General features: G+C 35.8%; 1 protein-coding gene across 13 annotated transcripts in view; it reads left to right on the top strand.

The window, feature by feature from the left end:
• The first annotated feature begins 2679 nt into the window (after window positions 1-2679).
• Scml2 (Scm polycomb group protein like 2) overlaps window positions 2680-25402 on the top strand; it is a 101301-nt gene continuing 78578 nt past the window's right edge. For 12 of the 13 annotated variants that reach the window (XM_052721794.1, XM_052722460.1, XM_052722356.1 and 9 more), the window contains exons 1-7: window positions 2680-2766; window positions 12715-12760; window positions 14934-15002; window positions 19016-19086; window positions 19816-20050; window positions 22757-22845; window positions 24925-25168. In XM_052721794.1, coding sequence (XP_052577754.1) covers window positions 2728-2766; window positions 12715-12760; window positions 14934-15002; window positions 19016-19086; window positions 19816-20050; window positions 22757-22845; window positions 24925-25168 — 793 coding nt within the window. In that variant the 5' untranslated portion in view covers window positions 2680-2727. Of the gene's footprint in view, window positions 3161-12714; window positions 12761-14933; window positions 15003-19015; window positions 19087-19815; window positions 20051-22756; window positions 22846-24924; window positions 25169-25402 lie in introns of all 13 variants that reach the window. The other variant, XM_052721849.1, reaches the window with a different exon arrangement.

The following is a 25402-nucleotide window of genomic DNA, read 5'->3' as shown; positions in this document are numbered from 1 at the left end:
CCAGTATTATCATTTGTAAAGGGTTTGCTTAGAATAAAACTGTTCAATTTGTTTTCTGTAAAAATCTTTCTGGCTTAGAAAACTCATTGAATCTTCCTCTTAGATAATACAAACATTCTTTATACAACAATTGATGTGACCAGATATTTCTTTAATATTTACCTATCATTGACCTAGTAATTTTTTTCACCTTGAATTTTGTGTTAACATTGACTTTTCTTTCAGTTTAAAAGGATTTGAGAACAATCAGAGCAGTTTAATTTTTGTTTATGTTGGTTTGTTTTTGAAATGGAGGTCTTACTATGTAGCCCAAATTGGCTTTGAATTAGTTACCTGCCTCAGTCTGTCCTTGTGCTGGGATTACAACTCTGCTAGGCTTTTCTTTTTTTTCTTGTAAGAAAAACTATAAAATTACTGTAATTCCAAAAGAACTCAAAACTACTACTACTACTACTACTACTACTACTACAACACACACACACACACACACACACACACACACACACACACACACACTCTCATTCAGATGCAAACAGTGAAAGAAATTTTCTGTAACATACAACATTGACTTTTATGTTTCTTTTCAATATTTCAGTTCTCTTTTTGTATATGTACTATGTATAATAATTCTTAGATTAAGTGTCTTAATATTTGAATACTTTCCCATGACTACTGTTTTATACTACAAAGGGTAAAAACATTGGAACTTAAAGGGTCTCCTATCTTAAATCCAATAAATAAATGTTCTCTGAAGGAGAAAATTTCCATATTTAAGATCTGATTTTATTTTTTAATAAAGTTTCTGTAAATATGAAAATGGAAAATTCTGTTACTTGTTGATTTGTAATGCAAGAAATCATATTAAGATTAAAACTAGGAAAGGGGTATATATAGATTTATAGAAGAATTCTAATAGATAAAAGTAGCAAAAGGTCTATTAAGTGGCTAGCTGCCTTGCTCTAAAAAATAAAAAATATTTTATTTATTTTTTTGGTTTTTTCGAGACAGGGTTTCTCTGTGTAGCTTTGCGCCTTTCCTGGAACTCCCTCTGTAGTCCAGGCTGGCCTCGAACTCACAGAGATCTGCCTGCCTCTGTCTCCTGAGTGCTGGGATTAAAGGCGTGTGCCACCACCGCCCAGCTAAAAAATATTTTAATATGTTTATCTGTAATTATCAAATGATTTTCAAATTGTGAAGCAAATCATCAGTAAGTTTGTATTTATATCTTTCTTGAACTAGGCACATTATAGAAATCTGATCCTGCATGTCTAGTGAGGTTTGGAGTAGCACTCTATGGCCCAAGTCATCAGCTAATTTACACCGAGAGAATATTATATGATCATCTTTAGGAAGAGAGGTTGCCAGTTACTAGGAAGAGATAAAAGAATTTAATACCACACCATTTTGGAGATCTACAGGTGGCAGGCCTCTTCAGTTCCAAGCGTGGATATACAAGAGAGTACATTCTATGTTACTGTCTTAGGAACTACTAGCTTCTTAGGGAGATCAAAATTATTTCCCTGTTTCCCCTAGAACTAGCAGTGTCTGATACATACTGTGCTAACATCTTTGAGGAACTTTCATTTGTTTCGTATTGTAAAAGTTGCATATGAAAATAATTTTATTTTATACTTTAGAAGATGGATATACTCTTTGTTGTTGTGGATATATGCTTTTAGTTGTAGGCTCTAACTTCAGAATTGTAATTTTGAAAGTCCATTATACATTAAGGTAATAACAGATGCAAAACCTACACTCAGTTTTGGAAAGAGTTGTAGAGAGAGGAGAAGACCTATCAATAGTGTACTTTTGGCTAACATGGCACATTGTGTATTTTTCAAACAAAACTTTGAAATTAGCTTATAATAAACTTAGAACTAGAGGTGCATGTTTTTTCTGGATTTCTGTTTGATATATTTTGTGCAGATTGATGGGTTGTTTATGGCATTTTCCCCCTCCTCTCTTCAGAGTGATCTTTACTTATGCTATAGGTTCCTCCAAGGTGAGGAAGTATATGGAGGGGCAATTCCAAATTGCACTGTGTATGACCCTTCTGGGTACTCTTAAATGTGAGCAAATGCTTTCTGTCACTGTGCTAATCTAGTGTCTTTTAGTTTAAGCATAAGTTAAGAACAACAACAAAATCCAGAAAGTGGGACTGTGAGGTTATTGGTGCCAAAAAACCCATGGTGAAGAGGGATAAAGCTCCAAGTGTTGGAACCATAGAAGGAGGGAGTGAGTGTCTTTGCTCAAATTCCTGTATAGGAGCTGAGTTGAGTTTGCCTTGCTCCTTGGACATGGTTTCCTGGGGAAGTCTTTACTTTTTTGGGTCAGTGGCCAAAGTAGAAGTTAGCCAGGAGTCTGACAGGCTAATGGGAGTGAATGTCCAGGATGGAACTTGATGCTAGACTCCAGGGGTCTGGGGTGCAAGGGCTACTGCTAGGACTTTTGGTTCTGGCTGATAAGGAAAAACTGCCAGACTGCTTTTTCAGGGTCGTCATGTCTCTAATGACCACTGCTTGATCGTGCAAGCAGGTTGCTGGGTCTAGGGCTCAAGCTCCACGGCGGCAGCAGTCTTAGGGCGTGTTTGCAGCGACCACAGGGCACATAGCCTGCTGTGGGAGGGCGGGGTGGCTATGTCGGTTGTGGGGCATGCGCGGCTCTGCGCGCGGCTTCTCAAAAATGGCGGCGGCAGTGTGAACTCTGGTGTCTGCTCCGGGAACTAGCATGACAGAAGTTTTGTTGCTAGGGCGGAGGAGACCCGAGGTGCGTGGTGCCCCCGGCCCCCCATGGGGAGTGGAGACTAAGTCCTGGTGTCGGAGTCCTGATGGCTGTCTGCAGGGCGGGAGGTCGGGAGCCTTAGGGGCACGTCCTGCGCTAGGAACGCCCCCTTACTGCCGCGCCAGCGTCCCGCCTCAGTTTGTCCAGACACCCCTGTCTCACACTCCTGGACGCTTTACCCCAGATGCCACGGCTGCTGTGTCTCACTTAGTGTTTACCGTGGGCCACCTCGGCTGCTAGCGCACAGTGCTGCCCTTCACGCTGGCTCGGAGTCCCTTCACCGGCCCGTCTTGCCGGAGGCATTCTGGCCCCTGGCCCAGCTCCCTCAGAGGGCCCCTCTCCTGCAGTGCCGACAGCGCCCTCTGCAATTCTCCCCAGGGTAGGTGGGACCAGGCTGAAGCCTGGGGGCTTTGCGGGTGGGTAGTATGGCTGAGGGGCACGGATGACTTCGTAAGGTTTGGGCTCAGACCAGAATTTGCTAGGTAACTTGGATTTTGGGAGGGGACGTCAGCATAGAAAGATGCGCCTGTGGCCTGGAGCCCGCGCGGGTCCAGTGCCAGGTGTGTGCCTTGGGGCTCCTCGAGGGGGGTGGGGTGGGGTGGAGGGTTGTTAGCCAGCAAGAGTGGATGCCTCCCGGATGAAGCTGGATGGGAAGGCATAGACAGAGGACTCCTGCAAGGATTTAGGCGAGGGGATGTAGTCAGTCAAGGTTTGAGTCTACTGATCACTGTGCCTTTCATTTTAAAACAGCTCTGTTAAGGTTCCTCTCCTTTATTTATTGATTTTTTTCTTACCCGAATAGTACTTGTACTCCAAGAGTCCGAAGAGATATTAGGAGAATTTGGAATTTGATCCAGCTTTGTGTGTGTGTGTGTGTGTGTGTGTGTGTGTGTGTGTGTGTGTGTGTGTGTGTCTGTCTGTCTGTCTTGAGCAGGGAAAATATATTTTGGTATATGATATTCAAAAGTATTGGCGATGCCTTTTTTCTCAGAGAGCTTCAGCTGTTGCAATTTCAATGTTTCCAGGGACATTATTATTTTCAGTTTGAGGGAAGAATATTGGAAGATGTACTTGAGTACAAGGAGGTTCCCCCCCCCCATATAGTAGTTCATTGGCATATACTTAATTCTAATAATTGCTTTGAAATGTTTTTTTTTTATTTTACAATACAATTCAGTTCTACATATCAGCCACGGATTCCCTTGTTCTCCCCCCCTCCCGCCCCCTCCCCTTCCCCCCAGTCCACCCCCCATTCCCACCTCCTCCAGGGCAAAGCCTCCACTAATGACAATTTTATCTTTTTTGCTATTCTTTTTTCTTCATTAAATAACCTATTTGTAATGATGGGTGTCCTTTTAAGCTGGTTGTGGTTTTCTGTATTTAATGGGAAGAATGTGGAAATAAGCTTTCGAAAGTGTGTCTAATTAAGATTTTGAGAAGACAGTGAGTTTGTTACCTTACATTGATCTATAGCTTTATCATCTTTAAAATAGTCTGAAATTTATAAAAGGATATAGTCAAGTCATTTAAAACTGCTTTGAAAATTTTGAATACTGTGTCCTCTAACCGTGTAAGTTCCTTATGCGCCTGTTTACCTCAGAGAACTGCTTTGCTTTATAATTGTAGTTAGGGGAAAAAAGAATACTGTAACTGGTATTGCACTATCTATATGAGGCTGTTTTTAAATTGATGATGTCATAAATGTACCCAGTTGCTCTTAAGCATCTATTCTTACTTGTCATGAGGCATTTGATCAGCCTTTTTGATTTATCGCTCAGTTAACAGTTCTTCATTAAGCACCTGTGCGCTTTTATTTTATGGAATTCACCCAGTTCGAGGTATATTTATTCAAAGCCCATTATGTGTTTTATTTTCTGGATATTTAAGGCAACCACCCCACCAGTAGTACTTTATTCCTGTATATTTCAGTGTTGCTAAGAAAATCATAATTTATGTAGAATAAATATTTCTTTGCTTAATGGACAAACTCGAGTATTTTTGCCACTGTTCTTTACATTCTGGTTGTAACCAAAAATTATTTCTGATTAGGTCTGTGGGAGACGGATATTTTGCTAGTATTAGTTGAAATCAGTATGCACATTGGAAGTTGGGTATTTTTAAATGCTAAGCAAGTACACATTTATGACCAAGTAGCTTAGGTTATAACTAGATTTGAAAAGTACTTTTCTTATTTCAAAATTTATCTTAAATCTCTCTAAAGCCAAAATAATAAGGATTATGATAGTCAGTTACAGGCTAGATGTGACTCTCATTTTTTTTGAGTTTGTTCCTTTTTAGCTGCCTGCCTGTTCCTCCCAGATGCTTCCTATCACCCCTTTTCCTGCCCATGTTCTCTTCTGTTGGTGTCTGTTTCCGCATTAGTGAAATGGTCTGGGTAATCCTGGGCTGTCTCACTAAGAAATAATTGATGATGGTAAAGTGCCTTAAAAAGGTTGAGTAAATACTAGGTCTTTTGAATGAAAATGACTTATCCTCTTGTCCCATTATAAGTTAGTTCCAAATACAAATTTTTAGTTGAATTCTTATAGGGGGGGATATTTTACTTGAAATTTTTATTGCCCCTACCTTTGGGTTAAGTGGAATACTGGGGTGGTTGCGAGATGATCCTCTGTTCTTTGAGCTACTAATCACCTTTTAGAAACAAAGTCATTATTAATGTCATAGAGTTAGTACATGGGATCTCCAGATTAGAAGTGATTGTAGAAATAGAAAACCTGGAAATTTGACAATAGTCAATGTTGGTCATTTTAAAAGTTTACCTTTCATGGATAGTTTTGATACTCTTTTTAGATATAGAAGAATGCCAATTTCATTTATCTTAAATCCAAAGTGGTATCATTTACTTATTTAATTTTATAAATATAGGAATAAAATTAGTGTTAAATATGTTTTCCACACTTAGTATCTTGGGTTTTGGTTACTTGAACCATAGAAATGCCTTTACAACTAATGTCTCATTTGCAAAAAGTCTAACAGAAATGATAGTTATTTAAGCGGGATAACTTGAATAAATTTGAAAAACTAAGATTTGAAATGGGCATATATTGTTTGGTTTTCATGAGCAAGGCATTTTTGTTTATTTTGTCTTTGTTATCTGGTATAAGTAAACCTTGGTAGCCATAGAAATAATAGTGATGGTGTTTATATTGTGATTTCTATTAAACATAATGTCCCTAAATCTTTCTCCTGCTTTTGTTTTGGGGCATGTGGTGAGATGTTTTTAACAAGAAATGAGGAGTAACTTACTATGTGAAAAGTTAAGTGATTTTCAGTTCACACAGAAGCTTGATATGATATGATGGTGTTTGCTAGACTAGATGAATTCTTTAAAGAGTTAAAAAGTAAACTTGTTGAATTTTTGTGTGAGCAAAGAGCTGGGAAATATTTGAAAGTAGAGAACACTTAACTCCCCTACTTGTGACTTGTGTTTATGGCTGTGGTTCTGCCCCTTCCTAAGTTTATAGGACCAAATTGTTCTAAGAGCGGAAAGAGAGTGCTCACCTTTTGTAGTAATTTGCCATTGTAAACTCCAAAGGGACAAACACAGTGCAGTTCTATGATATACTTGAGGATACGTTCGTTTGATTGAAAAAGCTTGTGTGTCTTGCTTCTTGTCTTCAGAATACACATCACAGTTTTCACAACTTTTGTTTCTCAAAAGGATTAGCTAGTACAGAATTCCAGACATAAACAACTCTCTTTGATGTGTACCTTGTAGCCTTTAGTAGTTATTTAAGAATGAATACTGTCAGAGTCCTTGGTTTTTAATATTTGGTCATGTTTCCTACATTTCATCAGTTTTAGCTAGCTTTTATTTTGATTTATATATACTTAAATTCAAACACTAATCCAAATGTATTTAAGTTCTCCTACTTTTGAACACAGAAATATTCTTGCTGTGGAGCTGTTGACTTTTTTATCTTTGAAAAAAATTTAAAGGGTATTATTTGGAATGTTTTTCGTTATACTTTAAAGTTACTTGGAAGTAATGTCCATATTCAATTTTTAATTAACTTGGTAGAATTTCATAAATATGCTGAGATAAAACAGTCTTTGTAGTCATTATTGAGATAAAATAGCAAATAGTGATAAATACATGTGTGTATTACTTTGCTTTAGATTATTTTATAACCAGATTTTTTTCATGTTTAGATTTCAGAAGTTATAGAAATATTTAAATGAGTAGTTTGCAGATACCTGCTACATGTTTGAAGTATTGTCAGGGATGTTTAGTTTTCTAGTCACTTTAGATTGTAGTTTATTGCATGCTTTTCTACACTCTGTTGTTCAGTAGGCACTGTTGTCATCATTCCCATTATTTCGTGTTGGACTGGTGTTAGAAACCATAAATCTAGGCTGTACTGATAATAGAAGCAGGCTGTAACTTGATCTACTTCTTTTGTCAAAGTATAACACCATGAGCTCCCTGTAGTAAATTGACATGCCATGCCATTAACTCTAGCCCTTCACAAATGTCGGTGGGCAGCAGGTCTTTGGGCAATTAGCTTGTGGCTGTGCTTTCCTTAGGAATTTACAACTATAAACTGGAATTTTGGCAACCCTTGACTTGTATTTCATTTATCTATTTTCTGATATAAAATGCTACCTAACTATGGACAGAACTTCCACATAAATAATTTTAAAATGACAAGTGATTCTTTAACTTGCAAGTTATAATTTTTAGATAACTTAAAAATATGATTCTTGGATTTTTTCTTTCTTTTTCTCCATTCTCTCTCCTCTCTTTTTCTTTCTTTCTTACACCAGGGTGTCATGTAGCTCAGGCTGACCTTGAACTCCTCATCCTCCTGTTTCCACCTTCCAAGTGATGTTGAATTTGTTTTGACACACAAAAGACTAATTTCTAATATGTTGGGGGTAGATCTTGCTAAAAGATTGCTAAAATCTTTCCTATAGAAAATGTTATTTCCTTTGGAAGATTCAATTTGATGCAAAAGCTTACTACCATAATACTCTAAGTATTGGTGAGTGATAAACGGAATTTTTGTTCCATTTTATTCTTAGCAGTATTTTACGTTTGAGACACAGTAAGTCTCCCTATTTGCCATCTTCTTGACTTAGCTTCTCATGTGCTAGTATTATAGGAGTGTGTCACCATGACTGGCTATTTTTAAATGTAGTTGTGCAATTTAGGTTTTTTCTACTTACTTTCATTTATGTAAAAGTGGGATTTTTGATTATTTTAATAACTTGGGTGAATTAAATCCATAATTGTGAAGTCTTAGCATGATGAATCATGAGAGTCACCAAGTAACACACAAATAATATACCTTTTCCGTCTTTCTTTTTAGGATAGCCGTTAGTACTGCAAAATCTTAGTTATGAGAGTGCTTTTGTCAGAGAGAAGCATGTTGCTACAATATATTTGAATTAAATGAAGACTTATTTCAAGTCCATGAAAAACTTAAGTGTATGTTTCATGCTTTTAAATCATATTTTTCATTCTTGCATACTGTGTGGACAAAAGATTTTTGTTTTAGCTGAAAATATTGGCTTTATAAATTTTATAATATACATGGATAGAATTCCATTGGAAGACTATTGACATGTGGAACTTTGAAAGTGTATATAAACTACATACTTTCAAATTTATGTTGCTTATGTGTTTTTGTGTATGTTATTTTTTAATTGGGAGGATAAACAACAGATAGCTAACAGCATGTATTTCTTGAAAGTGGGGTTATAGGTAATTTTTCACCCTCTCACATTTACTTATCTGTATAATTTTGAGGAGAGTATGTTCAATTTTTTTTTAAAGAAAAAAAAATCCAGTTTCTAGGAATATACAAGGCTGGCTCAGTGTGGGTCCAAAAGTTTTGCCAGTGTTAACTTACCTTAAAGGGAAAAATGTTTGTGAATATTTATCTCACAGTTATTCAGCACAAGGTGACAATGGTTTGAGTTTTGCTAGACTACTTCTCTGATAATTTCTAGAGAATAGTTTCTCTTTTGCCAATGAAAGTATTTGATCATTGTAAACCTGTGTATTTAACCTACCCCATTTATTTTGTTTCTGTCTTTATGTTCTCATTTGTTCAAGACTCTAGATTGAGTGCTATACCTACATGGTTATATCTCATTTTCATGGCTACATGGTATAGTCTAAGAAATGTTAGCTATAATTTAATATCAGAAAACCTCTGAGCCATCTCTACAGCCTTGAATCTTCTTTTATTGTCTTGTGGACTCATGCACCTTGTAGTTCTAGCTGGTATCAAATAGTCTCCCCAATTGATTACTCTAGTCTGACTTTTAGAGGTAAGGTCAAAGAGAGATGAGTAATGTTTTGATTTGTGTATGTATGGGTACCTCCTGAAGCCTTGAGCGCTGAGAGAATATAGAGTGACTTGAGGACCAAGAAGAAGCCTGATCAACAATGGATTTCATAAAGCTAATGGTAGAGACTGAAGATTCTTTTGTGTCTTCAGTCTGAAATTCCACTTTGTTCTTTATCTGCTCATTGAAACTGTCAGCTGTGTGAATGACTCACAATCACCCCCCATACACACACTGTATGTGTGCACACGCAAATATAACCTCATGATTTTACTGTCGTCATAACAATGATGAAGCTTAGAAGTGGATCTCTTGACCCTTTCTCCTCTTAGTATCCTCTTTATAGCCAGCATTCTCTTAAATCTGCAGTTGGGTTCCACACATTCAAGCCTCAGTATAATCTTTTTTGTGTGTATAATTTTTTGCCTCTTTCTCCTTGGAAAAAATTGTGTAAGATTGTCCACAAAGCCACTTTATTTCCTGTCACAACACCTCTTTTCCTGGGCATATAAGGAATCCTTTTCCTGCTTATTCTATATAACTCTGGGGTTGGAGCTTGCTTCATTTGTTACACAAAGCCTGGTGGGTTTTAGGAACATTTATCATGTTTATAGGAGTGTTCTAAGCACACAAAAAAATGAAATTATCTTTGTTATATGATAAATTCAAGAACCTTTTTTATTCCAAGTTAATTGTACTTTCTGATAATAGAATATCATTTCAACCCTTCTTAATGCCTATATTTTTGTTTTGTTTAATAATGCTATTTTCCTTCTGTGGAATTCTCAGCTGTGCCAGCTTTTTCTTTTGGACCACCAACCAGCTCCCATATCATGACACACAGACTTACTAGTTTTTAATATTCGGCCTAGCTTAGGCATGTTTCTGGCTAGCTCTTTTAACTTAAATTAACCTGTTTCTCTTTATCTACTTTTTGCCTCAGGGCTTATTACCACTCTTAATTCTGTGTATCTTAATTTCACTGCTTCTCTATGTCTGGGTGGCTGGCGTCTGCCTGACTTCTTGCCCTGGACGTTATGTTCCTTGTTCTCTCTTCCTTCTCTCCTGTTCTTCCTCTCTCTTGAGCCTAGATTTTTCTTCCTACTTATTCTTTCTGCCTGCCCAGCCCCACCTATCCTTTCTCTGCCTAGCTATTGTGCATTCAGCTCTTTATTTGACCAATCAGGTGCCTTAGGCAGGCAAGGTGAAACAGATGCAATGTATCTTTACATAATTAAACATACATCCTTACATCATTGAAAAATGCAGCATAAACAAAAGTAACACACCTTTACAAAGTTAAAGTAATATTCCAGAGCATAAACAAATGTAACACATCTTTGCCTAGTTAAAATAATAATCTATAACACTCAGTTTTAAAAAAGATAGCGTGTGTGCATGAGCCTGCCTGCCTATCTATTAACATGATTTGTGTTTATGCTCTTGTCTGTCTTATGCTCTTGGCATTCAGAAGATGGCTTCAGATCTTCTGGAACTGTAGTTACAGCATCTGTGAACTCCTGAACATGTTTTCTGGGAACTGAACTCCAGTCCACTGACAGAGCGCTTAACCACTGAGCCATCTCTCTATCTTTCCTGCCATTCTTTCCTTCCTTCAGTTACAGGTCTTGCTAGTTAGCAAAGCTGGCTTCAACTTCATGATTCTCCTGTTTGAGCCTCCTAAGTGCTGGGATTATAGGCATGTTCTCCACTGCTACCTCAGAGTGTGTATCTTCTGTCCACATTGTACCAAGTACATCATAGGAATTATATCAATATTTGTTAAGTAAATGAATAAATCAAATCTGGTATCAGATACTTGTATTGAATAAAGAAACACGAAAGCTTTCAGAAAATAGGTTGTATTTATTGATGGTCTCAAAGTACTGGTAGTATTTCAAAAAAGCAGAAAAGGAGAAAAGGGTATTCTGTGTACTCAAAATAAGATGAGGAGTCATTGAAACAATCTTTTTGGATTAGTGTATAGGGTGTGTTTGAGTGATATATGTCTGCTAGTTTTGAAATTGTGGAGGATCTAGTGTTAACCCATAGAAAGGTGTTAACCCATAGAAAGGTGTAGACAGAAGTTTCTGTCCTGCCCGGTCCTGCAGCCATTCAGTCCCAAATAAACACACAGAGACTTATATTAATTACAAGCTGTTTGGCCTATTGCTCAGGTTTATAACTAACTAGCTCTTAACGCTTAAATTAACCCATAATTCTTGTCCATGTTTAGCCATGTGGCTTGGTACCTTTTCTCAGTCCAGCATTCTCATCTTATTTCCTCTGCATCTGGCTGGTGACGCCATCTTTCCTTTCCTCTTCTCAGAATTCTCCTAGTCTGGTCTCCCTGCCTATACTTCCTGCTTGGCTACTGGCCAGTCAGCATTTTACTAAACCAATAGGAGTAACAAATCATTAGAGTGTACAAGAGCATTATCCCACAGGAGAAAGCTCTAATTTTTTTCTTAATTGCATAGCCAGTTGAAACAGGACGGTGATTTGGGAGGAAAACAGCCCAGATTATATCTGACATTATGTATTATTATGGTAGAAAAGTACAACAATGACAAAACAATTTGAACAGCTGTGTTACTACACCAGGTAGAAGTGAATGAAAGTATAAGCCAGTGAGTATCAAGGGGAAGGGAAATTAGGTGTGTAGTCTATTATTGGCCACTGAGTGAAAGTAGAGATGCACAGCTAAGTATTGAGAGAAGTATTGGTATTGGTGAGAGAAAACTATCAGAAGAAGCAAAGTTGTGGGAGTTGAGGCTTTAAATGCAAATAAATCTCTTGGGTTAGAGATATAGAAGTCTTTGTGGGTAACTTCATAAGTATATTCCCTTAATTACCAAATGATATTCAGTCTATATACCATCACATCATAACAACAGGCATATAGTGTTGGCATTCTGTATTGAGATTTTCTATGCACCTGATATTTTTTTATAATGCTTATTCTGTGTTTTATTAATATTTTGATTTTGGCCTTGATTGAGCTCTTCTGGTAGAAGGACAGTCTAATAAATATATTTGTTTTAGAGTATGGGACATGTTGAGGACATGCAGGAAAAAAAGTCAAACTAATTAATAGTGGTTTAAATCTATCAGGCCTCCTAATAAGCAATGTGCCCTAAAATTAATTTACTTGAATTTTGAGACAGAATATCACTATGTAATCCAAGATGACTTTAAATGTAAGATCCTCCTGCCTCAGCTTCCTGAGTGCTGAGATTATAGGCCTGTACCACAGTACTTGCTTGGCTCTTAACAAGTAATTCTTGTTAGGAGATTTGATTCATGGAACCTCATTGCATTCATGATTTTTCTACTTCCCACCAACATTACGTGGGCTCTGGTATGGCCTTAAATCGAAAGTTAGTAACTGCCAACTTACCATCATCTCTGATTTACCCTTTCATTTTTGATACCCTAAAATGAAGCCCTATACTTACCCATGTTTCATTAGCAATTATTACTCATACACTCTTTTCTAGCTAATAGCTACCTTATTTTATTGAAGTGATCTGACTCTGAAACTCATTTTTGCTACTGTTACCTCTCAGAAATTTATGGTACTTAAAATAAGGCATTAATTGTTTTCCTTTGTAGGAAAGTAAAGCAGAAGAGAATACCATGGGACAAACAGTGAATGAAGGTGAGATTTGCTTATCTAAAGATAATTTTTAGTTGTTTGGAACAAGTATCTTACTATATACTAAACTTGTGAGATAAAGCCTTTAAAATGTTTTAACAAATAACATTGAAGAACTACCTGCAGAGTTACACCCTTTTCCTATCGAATACTGTCTGTTTCTAGGATTTTCCTCCTAGGATTATTTTCTTTTGCATATTTGAAAGAAGAAATCCTTTCTTAGATTTCTCTTTAGACATATTGACAACTGAGTAGAGTACAGCCTTCTTAGAAGCTTCTTTATTTAGAAGATAATCATCAAGTAATGAAGGGACTAAAAGGCTCCTAATCTCAATAAACTCTTTGCTACACACTTGGAATTCTTATATTTGTTTCTTGAAGTCATTTTTATTGCCCTTACTTATTCTGTTGTCCCTTAGGGGGTTCAAATGAAGTCTTTTTTAAAAAATGATTTTTATTTTTACTTTCATGTGTATGTGTATGTCTGTGGGTATGTGCATGTGAGTGAAGTAGCCCATGGAAGACAGAAGAAGGCATCAGATCCCCTAGAGTTGTAGTTTCAGGCAGTTGTCAGCCACCTAAAGTGAGTACTAGGAACCAAACTTGGGTCATCTGCATGAGTAATAAGTGCTCTTATCAGCTGAGCTGTCTCTCTAGCCTCCAAATAAAATGTTTTTAGTTTTAGGTTTGTGTTTTATTGTTTGTTTTGTGTTTTGTGTTTTGTTTTTGTTTTTGTTTTTTGATACTAGAGATAAGTACTTAGAATTTTCCACCCTAGTTTTATAAATAAAACTAGAAGTCTTAGAAGCAACAGAACAGGTCTTAAAATACCCTTTTTACAAAGCCAAGGTAAGAATAGAAATATCCTGGGCTAGGGATGTAATTTTGGCATTAAGAGTACTTGCCTAGCATGTGAAAAGCACTTTTCAGGTCACCCCAGCAAAAAAAAAGAAAAGATTGAGAATAGTAGAAAATAGGAACTAAAAAAGAACTAAATATAATTCAGTTCTTTTAACTGTAAAATCAATGAATAATTCCTTCACCCTGTCTTTCTGTAGATAGAAATCTGCTTATTGACTCACTAATGTGCCAAACCTATTGATATTTTGTTGCATTTTATTTGCTAATACATTCTTCACACATTTGCCTTCTTGTTCTTTGTTCAAGTCTTGTATATCTTATTGCTTTTCTTCTGATTACTTGTTGAGTGATGAATGCTCTCCTTTAATTTTGTTTAGTTTATTAGTTTGTTGACCTTGGTATAGCATTTATAAATAGATTATTGGTTTCCCTAGAACAAGACCCATGCCATTAGATTTTTGTCGTAGACGTTCTTACCATAGAACTATTTAGTAAGTTTTGTAAGTGTGTGATTTCTTCAGGTAATTTGAACAGAAGATGGCTATATATTTCTCTAAAGTATTCATATACCTTGAAGAATTTCTTAATCAAAACCTGAAAGACATGTCAATATGGGAACTCCATAAGTCCTGAGATTCAAGCATTCATACTTAAGATAATGAAGGCAGTTTGAAAAACAGTGATACTGTTGATTATTTGATGATATTAAGAACTTAGGATAATTTTTATCATTATATTTTATATTTCTTTTATATATACTCTAATTTGTCTGAGTGAAGTGATATATTTTAGATTTGGTGACATCTCAAGGATTTTGAGAACCCGTTGAAATATTTAGTTTATCATAGAGAAAAACCTAAGTATTTCATTGAAGTATATTGTACTCTATTCTAGCTGTCATGTAATGTTTTAAACACTTGAAAACATCACTTTATTTCTAGGAAATTATTTTAAGCAGTTTAAGGATTCACCAAAAGTTCATTTAGATTGTTGGCACATTCATTTAACAAATGCTTGAGAGCATTCTGTATTCCAGATCCTGGTCTATGTTGTAAGCATATATTACTGAGCAAGACAGACAGATTTAAATACCTGCTTTTATGAAGCTCTCATTTTAGTAGTGAAAAAATACAGTAAAGAAAATGCCCAAGTAAATTATAAAGTGTAGAATACACTAGAAATTGTTAGGACACATAGAAAATGAAGATAATCATAAAATTTAAATAGGTTCCCATTTAAAAATTAAATTTAATTTTATAATTTTTGAAGTGCTCTTTAAGACTATTCCAATGTTATTTTCTTTCCTTTTGGTTAGAATCAATGGATGCCAAGAATGACAATCAAGAGAAAACTACTCATTCAAGTACATCTTCTGCACAAAGCAGTAAGTTTTTAAGTAATTTAATACATCATTTTTTTCCTTCAATGTTATAATGAACTCATGTAGCTTCTGGTATAGTATGTATATACTAACTTCCAATACTGTAAAATCTTAGTCATTGAAAGGGCAAACAATTTACTGTGACATTTTAACTTTAATTTCATTTAAAGATGATAAATGTTGCATGAAATTACAACTGTATATTTAAGTGCAAATTTGTCCAATTTTTAATGATAGAAATTTTTCATTCAAAATTATCAGACTTTTTATTTAAAATGTGATTACTTAATCAACTAGGCAATTACATGAATATATTTTCAGGATATAGACCCTGGCATTTCATTTTAGTAATCAGTGAGGCATTGTTTGAGGTAAAGGTTTTGTTTTGTTTTGTTTTAGCTGATGCATCTGTAGTACTTAGGATAATGCTCGACACATATTAATGGCTCATGTAATCTAGTACCAAACAGGACAGATATGATTCCTGCTTTCTCTGATCTTAAGTGGGCTGGTAGATAGTAAATGCCTAATTATAGTTGTAATAAATGCTATGAAGTAATGTATGCTGTTTATTAAACTGAGAGACTTCATCTAAGATATTTTCTGCTCATTGTCTTCACATAGCATATGAACCCAGGCCTGGCACTGACTAGTAAAAGACATTATAATTCTGATTCACTATAGAGAAAATCAAGGAGGTTGATAAAAATTATATTCCATGTGCCAGAATGTATTAGATCTAATGTATAAATTAGAATGGAGTAAAGGCTAATATGAAGAAGGACTCCATGAATGTGTATGTGTGTACAGTAGTCAGATCACACAGTCATGTATTTGCAACCATCTTTTGAAGAGGAAAAAACTTCAGGTTGACTTTTGGTTGCTGGTTAGGAATTCCAACTGTGGTGTTAATGTAGTTGTTAGGTATGTTAAATCAAAACTATTAAATTTTGGATCCATGTGTGTTTTCATTGTGTTAATGGTAGTGATTATCACATGAGAAGCCAAGAACAATTTTGTTAAGGCAAAGTAAGTCTCTCTTTGGTATATACTAAAGATTGTCATTGGCTAACAATATGATAGGAAATAATAACACTAATAGAACACTACTGGATAGGAATTGGTAACAGATTATAACCATGTCCGATACAAGTGAAGATAGAGTATTTAAATTGTGTTGCTAAGGGTTTGTTGAACATACCTGTATTTCCCATACTTGAGAGACTCAGGTAGGAAGATTGAGTTTGAGGTCAGCCTAGACTATGTATGTAGCAAGACTTCATCTCAAACAAAATTTTGTGTTGATCAGATACGTTAAATATTTTCTCATTTCATTTAAAACTTCACAGATACTGTTTCAAAGAAGAGTATTAACTCTCTGAGGAATAAATGGGAAGAGATTTTAGTCATTGTTTTCCTTTTGGGTTATCATAACTGTAACTATATCTTGGTCTTTTTGTTGTTTGTAATTCATGTTTTACTTTGTTCTTTTTTAATGCTCTGTTAGATCATGTGGTATTAGAGCTTCAATTAGAATTGTAGCATTTCTGATTGTTAGGAGACAATGGTAATATTTTGACAATTTAATAGTGGACTTGTGGATCTCAGTTTTTACTTTTGACAAAGCTAAGTATTTACACCTTTAGGGACAGTTTTAACATCAATCTTTACAATACACTATTTAGTGCTCATGGGTGTCACTTCATTTAATTCTAAACACATGTGGTACCATAGATACTAATTTCAAATACTGTAAATAAGGTAGCTGTTGCAGAGAGGGTGAAATGATGTGCTCAAGGTTATATAATAAGAGGTAGAACCGTAGTGAAAACAGGCAGCTCTGCCTCTGAAGTGCATGTTCTTGACACTTTGCTTCATGATTTTCAACACTGTGGTGGTACTCACTTTACATCATCTGAAAGCAGGATCAAACTGTAGTTTTAGATCATTGGCTGAGTTTTCATTAAAAATTCTATAATCTTATATATGTGTACCACACATGCATAGATATGTAAATACTTATGTTTTATGGTATACAAGGGATGGCTCTTTCTGACTTGGAGCAGCTAGTTGTGTACATCTTTCCTCATCTTTGTGCTTAATGGCTTTGGTTTGGCCTACTGCAGTCAGCCATGGTGTCAATATTTATATTAGAGAAATCTGCAGATACTTATAGTCAGGTTTTTTATTTGTATTTTCTAGAAAATTGATTGGTAGACAATCTGTATGTGCAGACAACTGTACTATCCTTTGAAGGATGTAATAGTCCTTCCCTTGGGGGAAGTATATTCCAAGATTCTTTTCTGGTAGATGCTTGAAACTGGATAGTAATGTATGCTTTACATACAAATATATAATAATGTTTGATTTATAAATAAGACTTAATAAGACATTGATAGCTATTAGCATAAATATCTGGAAACTCAACATACCGTTTTTCTTTCATTGTTGAGAGCCTTCACCTTTCCATTTAATGAAAGAGTAGCCCTTTATGGTTTCTCTCTGGCATATCTGAATTACCAGCATCAGTATTCTTGCACTTTGTGGCCATTGTTAAATTGAAAGCAAGATAAGATATTTGAACAGTTTGTTACCTTAGCAGGCAGTCTGATGACAAAAGTTGTTACTAAGTGATTAACAGGCTGGTTGCATTCATGGCAGAAGTCTCTTGAGTGGGATAGAGTGTGACTATATGAGATTTCATCACACTACTTACAACAACTGTATAATTTAAAACTTATGAATTATCTCTGGAATTTTCTCTTTAATATTTTGGACTGCAGTTGAATCAAGATAATTGAAATCATACATAAGGGAGGCTGAGGATAAAGAAGTACCACTGCATATCAGCAACTGGTAATGCAGAATCACCTAGGGAAGAGAAGTCAATTTTTAATAGTGTTTAACAAGAATATAAAAAAAATTCTGTTGCTGAAAATTAAACTCTGTTTGTGAATATGTATTTTTTAGTATTTCTAATCAGTTTGTCAGTTGTTCTGACAGTCTGGCTAGCATAACAAAAGTGTTCAAGCCAGGCAGAGGACACTGCTTTCTGATAGCACTGTCCTATGTCATGAAGACGACATTGAAAGAGCGCAGGAAGAATCTATAGAAGCTGTACAGCACTAAAATAATCTATTTCAGGGGCTGCACTGTTCAGTTGTTTACTACTCTGTCTTAACACCATATTCTTGTCATTGTGGAGGGAAATTTGATAGCCCATTAAAATCTACTCTGGTTCTTAGAATTTTCTTTTCTTTTCTTTTTTTTTTTGGTTTTTCGAGACAGGGTTTCTCTGAGTAGCTTTGCGCCTTTCCTGGAACTCACTTGGTAGCCCAGGCTGGCCTCGAACTCACAGAGATCCGCCTGCCTCTGCCTCCCGAGTGCTGGGATTAAAGGCGTGCGCCACCACCGCCCGGCTAGAATTTTCTTTTTGTAAAACATTGCAGTGTTAAAATTCTGTTAGAACACATACTAAACACCTTTAGCACCCCATAAAAAACAAAGTACCTTCACATTAATGGATGATACAGTGTCAACAAAATTGTTGAGCAAATGTGTATTTGATACATATGCATAGATTTTCTAGTCTATAAAACTTTCCTAGTTGTTTCTAATGCCCACACTTTTTTGCAGTGTAAAGTATTGAACTTTGGCCTCTACTTCTACTTCACACTCGTAGCCCATTCCTTCAAAATCACTCTGCTTTAGCCCACAATTCATTGAGAGGATATGGGTTATAATTTACATTAGGACCATTATTATCAGGAAGTTGCTTTCATTTCTGTGCATAATCGAATGTAAACTGAGAAGTTTCAACTGGTTTGTAAAAGTATTGTTTCCATTTTTTTAATTTTTGAGATTATAATGTAATAAAATTTTCCCCTTTCCTTTACTCCCTTCAAAACCCTCCCATATTCCTCCTTTTTATACGTATGGATTAAAAATTACTTTATTCAGAAAAAAAATCTTATTATATACTCCAAACCCAGCCTATTTTGTATGTTTTTTTCCAGATAATTTTGACTGGGACAAGTATTTGAAAGAGACTGATTCTGTAAGTGCACCTTCAGAATACTTCAGACAGGTATGCCAAAATTCTCCTGAGACTTTATACAGTAATGTATAGCATTCACTTGTGGTAGGGTATCTGTGTAGTTTCAGGATTCTGGTAGTATGAGAAGGTGGGATTATGTTTGTGCCACTCAAAACCAAATGTCCTGTTTGCAGTTATTTTGTTTGATATACTAAGCTCTTAAAATTGCCCATGTAGAGGGAAAGACAGAAATAGCAAATATAAGAAATGTGATAACCCTGGACTGAGAAAGCTTATGGAACAGATGCTATATAAGATTGTTAGAACGAGAAGAAAGAAAATATCCAATATAATTTAAGTATCAAGATATGGCACAGAGTCGCTGGAGTACAAGGTGGATAGAGGCACTATGGGATCAAGGTTAAAGGTGTGTAGGGGTGTTTGACATGTGCTGAAGAATTTAACTTTATCATAAACTTTGATATGACTTCTCGTTTGCTCATTTCAAGGGGAATAGCTTAATGGGATTCTTAATTTTTAAAGTCTTTCAGGATGTATTTTATAGTCTATATTTGGGTTTCTTGGATATGCAGATGAGTGAGACTAGTGATAGCCAGCGTTTTTATACTGCATGTCAGTCAAAAGGGAAACTTCGCCTTGAGCCTCATTCACCTGTTGTGACTCTACCTAAAAAACATCTCCTAAGTATTTTGGTAACATAATTTGCCATCTGTTTTTCTTATAGTTCATGTATTTTAACACAATGTTATTTATATATAGTCTAAGACTCCACCAACTAATGAATTCCAAGTTGGTATGAAATTGGAAGCCCGTGACCCTCGCAACATTGGTTCAGTGTGTGTTGCTTCTGTTATTGCAACTACTGGTGCCAGATTACGTTTACGATTGGATGGCAGTGACAATAAGAATGACTTTTGGAGACTTGTTGATTCATCAGACATACAGCCTGTTGGGACATGTGAACAGGCAGGAGATTTACTTCAACCTCCACTGGGTAAGGATACACAGTTCTTGAAATACCATAGTCTTTCACCATAGTAAGCTATTCACTAGAGGTGGTTTGAAATGTCTTTTTTTTTTTTTTTTTTTTTGGTTTTTCGAGACAGGGTTTCTCTGAGTAGCTTTGCACCTTTCCTGGAACTCACTTTGGAGACCAGGCTGGCCTCGAACTCACAGAGATCCGCCTGCCTCTGCCTCCCGAGTGCTGGGGTTAAAGGCATGCGCCACCACTGCCCGGCTTGAAATGTCCTTTTAAATATCACTTAGGCCTTCTTATAAGTATATGGCCAGGGAGTTACTGTAGAGGATATATGATTAGAGAGGAACTCAGTACCATGTCACTTGCATGCATACTACACAAGTGTGCTGAAAGGCCTCATTTTGAACAAATGTTAGAGTAATCTTCAAATTTAAAATACCATAAGAAGCTTACTTATATCATGCATATGAATTCAGAAACTCTTCTAGAGAAGAAGCCTGTAATAGTTCATATGAGTGACACACCTTGATACTTTCCACTGAGCCACTCAACACTTTCACTGTGAGGATGAGGATAGGAAGACTGTGGGATTCTACATTATGAGAGGAGTATAAGAACCAGTACTTTTTAGTTATTGAGACGGTTCTTTCATTCTTAACCATTAGACACCAAGGAACCTAGTTACTGTTAGGCATAGAAAAAGATGAGAGAATGGAAATTTTAGCAAAGGGTTTAAGTTTAAGCACATGTAGTGTTTGGTTGGGCCATGTGTTTAAAATGTGAAAAGGTTATGACATATTTTGGAAGAAAATCTTTTTAGAACTGAGGAATATCTGTAGAATCTGTAGAAAATAAGTGATTAGTTTATTTGGTCATCATTCTTCATTCCCAGTGAATTTCAAATGTTAGTTTTCATGTTCTTTACAATGCTTAAAATAAGAAATAATGTAAAACTCAGAATGAATTTTCCTTATTAGTGACATATTTCCCAAGACCCACTAATACAGAATACTGAGAATAATTACTTTAACAGATTTGTTAATTAAAATGATTGAGTTTAAGGGCTGGGGTGTAGCCCAGTGATAAGAGCACATACTTGGCATTCACAAAGAGCTGCATTCAATTCTTGTTACAATTTTAAAGTAATTTTAAAGGGGATACAGTGAAGCTTAGTGGCAAGGTGCTTGCCTAGCAGCCCCCTTTCATTGGTTTTTAAACCAGTCAGAGGTAGGTTTGTTTTTTTTTTGAGACTGGATCTCAGTAATTTAGCTCAGGTTGGCTTTGAGCTATTGATCCTCTTGCTTCAGCTTCCCAAGTATTGAGATTACAGATATGTGCCACTACACAAAAAGTACTTTTTAATTTTTCCTTCTTTTTCTTTTACACTTATTTATTGGTGTGCGTGTGAGTGTGTACACACACACGTGTCACAGAACACATGCGAAGGTCAGAGTACAACTTGGGGAAATCCCTTGTCTTCTTTGTACCATGGCGGTTCTAGGTATCAAACTCAGGTGGTCAGGCTTGGCAGTAAGCACTGAGTAACAACCATTCCATCCATTTCCACGATCACCATCTGTTTTCCTAGTTATGTTTTGGGGAATTTCAGTAAAAGTTTATTTGAGGATGACTTGGTCTGTCTAAACATTTTTGTATATGTTGACTGTTCATAGCTCTGTTGCCAGTGATTCACATGCACCCCTGTCTTAGTGAATGAATTCATCAAGAGTACATAGAAACCTTTTTCTAATTCTAGCATTTGGGGGAGGCAGGTTTTGAGTGAAAATGTTTTCCCCAGAAAAGAGTAAAACTAGCAAACTTGTAGTCCCTGCTGCATATGTGAAATGCTGATATAAGTTGGTGAAATTTCTGAATAAGCCTATTTTGGTAACTTCTGTTATAAATTTTAGGATTATGTCTAGTATGTGTAAGAATTGCTAAAGGTAGAGAAGTCTTTTTCCTAATATTTTATGAAAAGTTAAAGAATTTTACCATGAATATCCATGAACTCACTACCTCATTATTTTACCATATTGATTTATTCTTCTATCTTATCTTTATGTATCCAAGAATAGTTATTGATATTAATATACTTCCCTTAAATACTTAAGCATGCATATTGTCAACTAGAATATATATTCATTGTTTTTCTTCTTTAAAAATTTTAAACAAGATGTATTTTGTATATGTACATTTGTGAGTGAGGTTCAAAAGACATGGTCTTTTTGAAAGTCGGGGTCTCCAAGGAAAAGGGCTAGAAGCCTTTTGCAACCTTCTTCCATGTTTGCACCACCAATTCCACTATCACCATCTGTTTTCCTAGTTATATTTGGGGAATTTCAGTAAAAGTTTATTTGTGGATGACTTGGTCGGTCTTAACATTTTTGTATGTATTGACTGTTATATAGAGCTCTGTTGCCAATGATTCACCTGCACTCTTATCTTAGTAAATGTATCAACTGCGTTATTATGGCCTGTCCCCAACATAAGTGTGTTTGTTGGCAAACCCTAGTCAATGGCTTCTCTAAAATGAAAGTTTCTGGTTCCTCTTTGACATTGTTGTCAGACATCAGAGTGATGGCTGTAACTACAAGAAGATTCATCTCCTTTTACTCAAGTCCTTAGAAAGTCATTCTCTGAAGAGGATATGTGACTATAACCTGTTTGTTCTCTATTACCATAGTTTCACAGGTTTTTCATGATATCTAATTTATAAAACAGGGTACAGAATGAATGTTTCATCATGGCCCATGTTTTTACTACGGACACTAACTGGATCTGAACTGGCCCCTGCAGTGTTCTTTAAGAAGGTAAGAAAAGCATTACAAGAAATTTCTGTCCCCTAGAGCATGATTTTAATTTTTTTTTTTGATTTTTCGAGACAGGTTTTCCCTGTGTAGGTTTGCGCCTTTCCTGGAACTCTCTTGGTAGCCCAGGCTGGCCTTGAACTCACAGAGATCCGCCTGGCTCTGCCTCCCAAGTGCTGGGATTAAAGGCGTGCGCCACCACCGCCCAGCTGATTTTATTTTTTTTAATGGAACTGCTTAATATGTTGTCTTTTCCTATATGGAAAAAAGTTGTTTTTGTTTTTTTTTTAAATTGCAGGTTGGCAAATACTGAGTTAGTTTGTTAGACCACTATAACAAAGTGGAGTAGCTTACATAATAAAAAATGTTTCCCACAGTTTGGAGGCTAGAACAAGAATTAGGGTGCTTTGAAGGCTGATTTATAGTTGTCCATCTTGTGTACTTTTATGGCCTCTTCTCTGTGTGTGCAAACCTACTGAGTCTCTTCCTCTTATTATTACACCACACCAGTCAAATTGGATTAAGGGACTGTTTTCCAATGTATTCATATTGGTAGTACTTCAACAGAAATTTGTGTTAGAAGAGACACCACTCAGTTCATTATAGCAACTATAGTTCCTATGAGTTCATGAGTCTAATAGTCCTGTCACATCCAGAAATACTCTGTTTTGCTCTGGTTCTCCCTGATCTCTGGCTTTTAGAATCTTCCTGCCTTTCTTTTCCACAATGATTCCTGAGCCTTGTGATAACATAGTGTGATATGGTTATCCTATTTATAACTAAGAACATTTATTTTCTGCACGATGACCATCTGATTAACAGTTTCCTTTTAGTACAGAAGCTTTTTAAATTTCATGAAGTCAAAATTGTTGATTGTTGTATTTATTCCTGGATGACTGGAACCCTATTCAGAAAGTCTTTACCTAATACTGAAGTGTATTTCCTACTTCTAGAAGTTTTAGATCTATCATTGAGATTTATGATTCATTTGGCATTGATTTGTGTGCCGGTTGAGAGAGAAGAATCAAATTTCCTTCTATATGTATATAGCTAGATTTCTCAATACAATTTGTTTAAATAGCTATCTTTTCTCTAGGGTATGTTTTTGGCATCTCTGTCAGAAATCAGGGAGTTGTAGTATGTGTAATTATACCTGGCTCTTCAGTGCTCTTCCGTTGATCACTGTGTCTGCTTTTGTCCTGATGCCATGCTGGTTTTACTACTATGGCTCTACCCTGTAACTTGAAATCAGCAATAGTGACACCCCCACCATTGTTTTTTTTTCATTGTTCAGGATTGTTTCGCCTATCTCTAGGGTATTATTTTGGGCTTCAATATGAATTTTAAGATTGATTTTTCAGTTTCAGTACAAAATGTTTTTGGAATATTGGAGATTATACTGAATCTGTAGATTGGTTTTGGTAGGATAACCATTTTCATATTATTAACACTACCATTCCATGTGCATAGGAGGTCCCCCCTTCTTGAGTCATCTTCAGTTTTTTTCTCCAATGTTTTAAAATTTTTTACTGTAGATGGCTAGATTTATTTAAACATCAGTTCTGGAGATTGGAAGTCTGACATGAAGGTGCAGACAGGACTTCTTCTAATGCTTCCTACATTTCCCAGCATGGTCTTTCTGGTCATCATGCTTTTCATCAGCCTTACTGTTTTGTAACTGGATTCCAGAGCCCTTCCTATTTTTATCTCTTCAGAATAAAATCTCTCCTTTGATATTCTAACTCTTCTTTCCTGGAGTCAGAGGGGAAACCTTTTAAAGTGATACTTCCCTGGAAGCAGTATTTAATATTTTTGCTTGTCAGTGAATCTTAAATTTCTGCCACATGATAGAATTTCTTGTATGAGTGGATGGATCAGGCTAATTTTGTTTCCTTCTAGAAATTCTTGGCTCTGCAGGAAAAAAGTGAAATGTTAAAAGAATAGTTTGTGATTTTTAAGAATACCTTTCTTCCTGATAAATATGAAAATTGTTTTTTGGTTACTAAGGATTATAAAAGAACACACTAAAAAGATAGTTCTTAATGTATCTTAATTGTGAAAAATTTAAAAATGTTTTTGTAGGAACCACCACCGCCACCCCTAAATAATTTTAAAGTTGGGATGAAGATTGAAGCTGTTGATAGAAAAAACCCATTTTTGATCTGTCCTGCCACAATTGGAGCTGTCAAAGGAGATCAAATTCATATTACTTTTGATGGGTGGAGTGGAACATTTGATTACTGGTGCAAATATGACTCCCGGGACATCTTCCCAGTTGGATGGTGTTGCCTCACAGGAGATATATTGCAGCCACCAGGAAATATTGGTAAGCTAATATCTAATTATATGTTCTGTTATTTTAGATTTTATTTTGATGGCATTGTGTTTAGTAGTGGTGATATTAGGACTTGATGCCAAATTAGAATGGCAGGTAGACCAGTAATAACATTCTCTAGTCTAGGTACTAGAGATGATGCAAGTTTCAAATTAGGATAATTAGAATTCTTGAGAGCTCCCTAGGCATCTTATGTTCCATTTCATGCTAAGAATATTGGCAAAG

This window comes from Peromyscus californicus, unplaced genomic scaffold, assembly GCF_007827085.1.
Source record: "Peromyscus californicus insignis strain IS unplaced genomic scaffold, ASM782708v3 Scaffold_10__1_contigs__length_136768540, whole genome shotgun sequence".
Lineage (NCBI taxonomy): Eukaryota > Metazoa > Chordata > Mammalia > Rodentia > Cricetidae > Peromyscus > Peromyscus californicus.
This window is presented reverse-complemented; position numbering and strand designations above follow the sequence as displayed.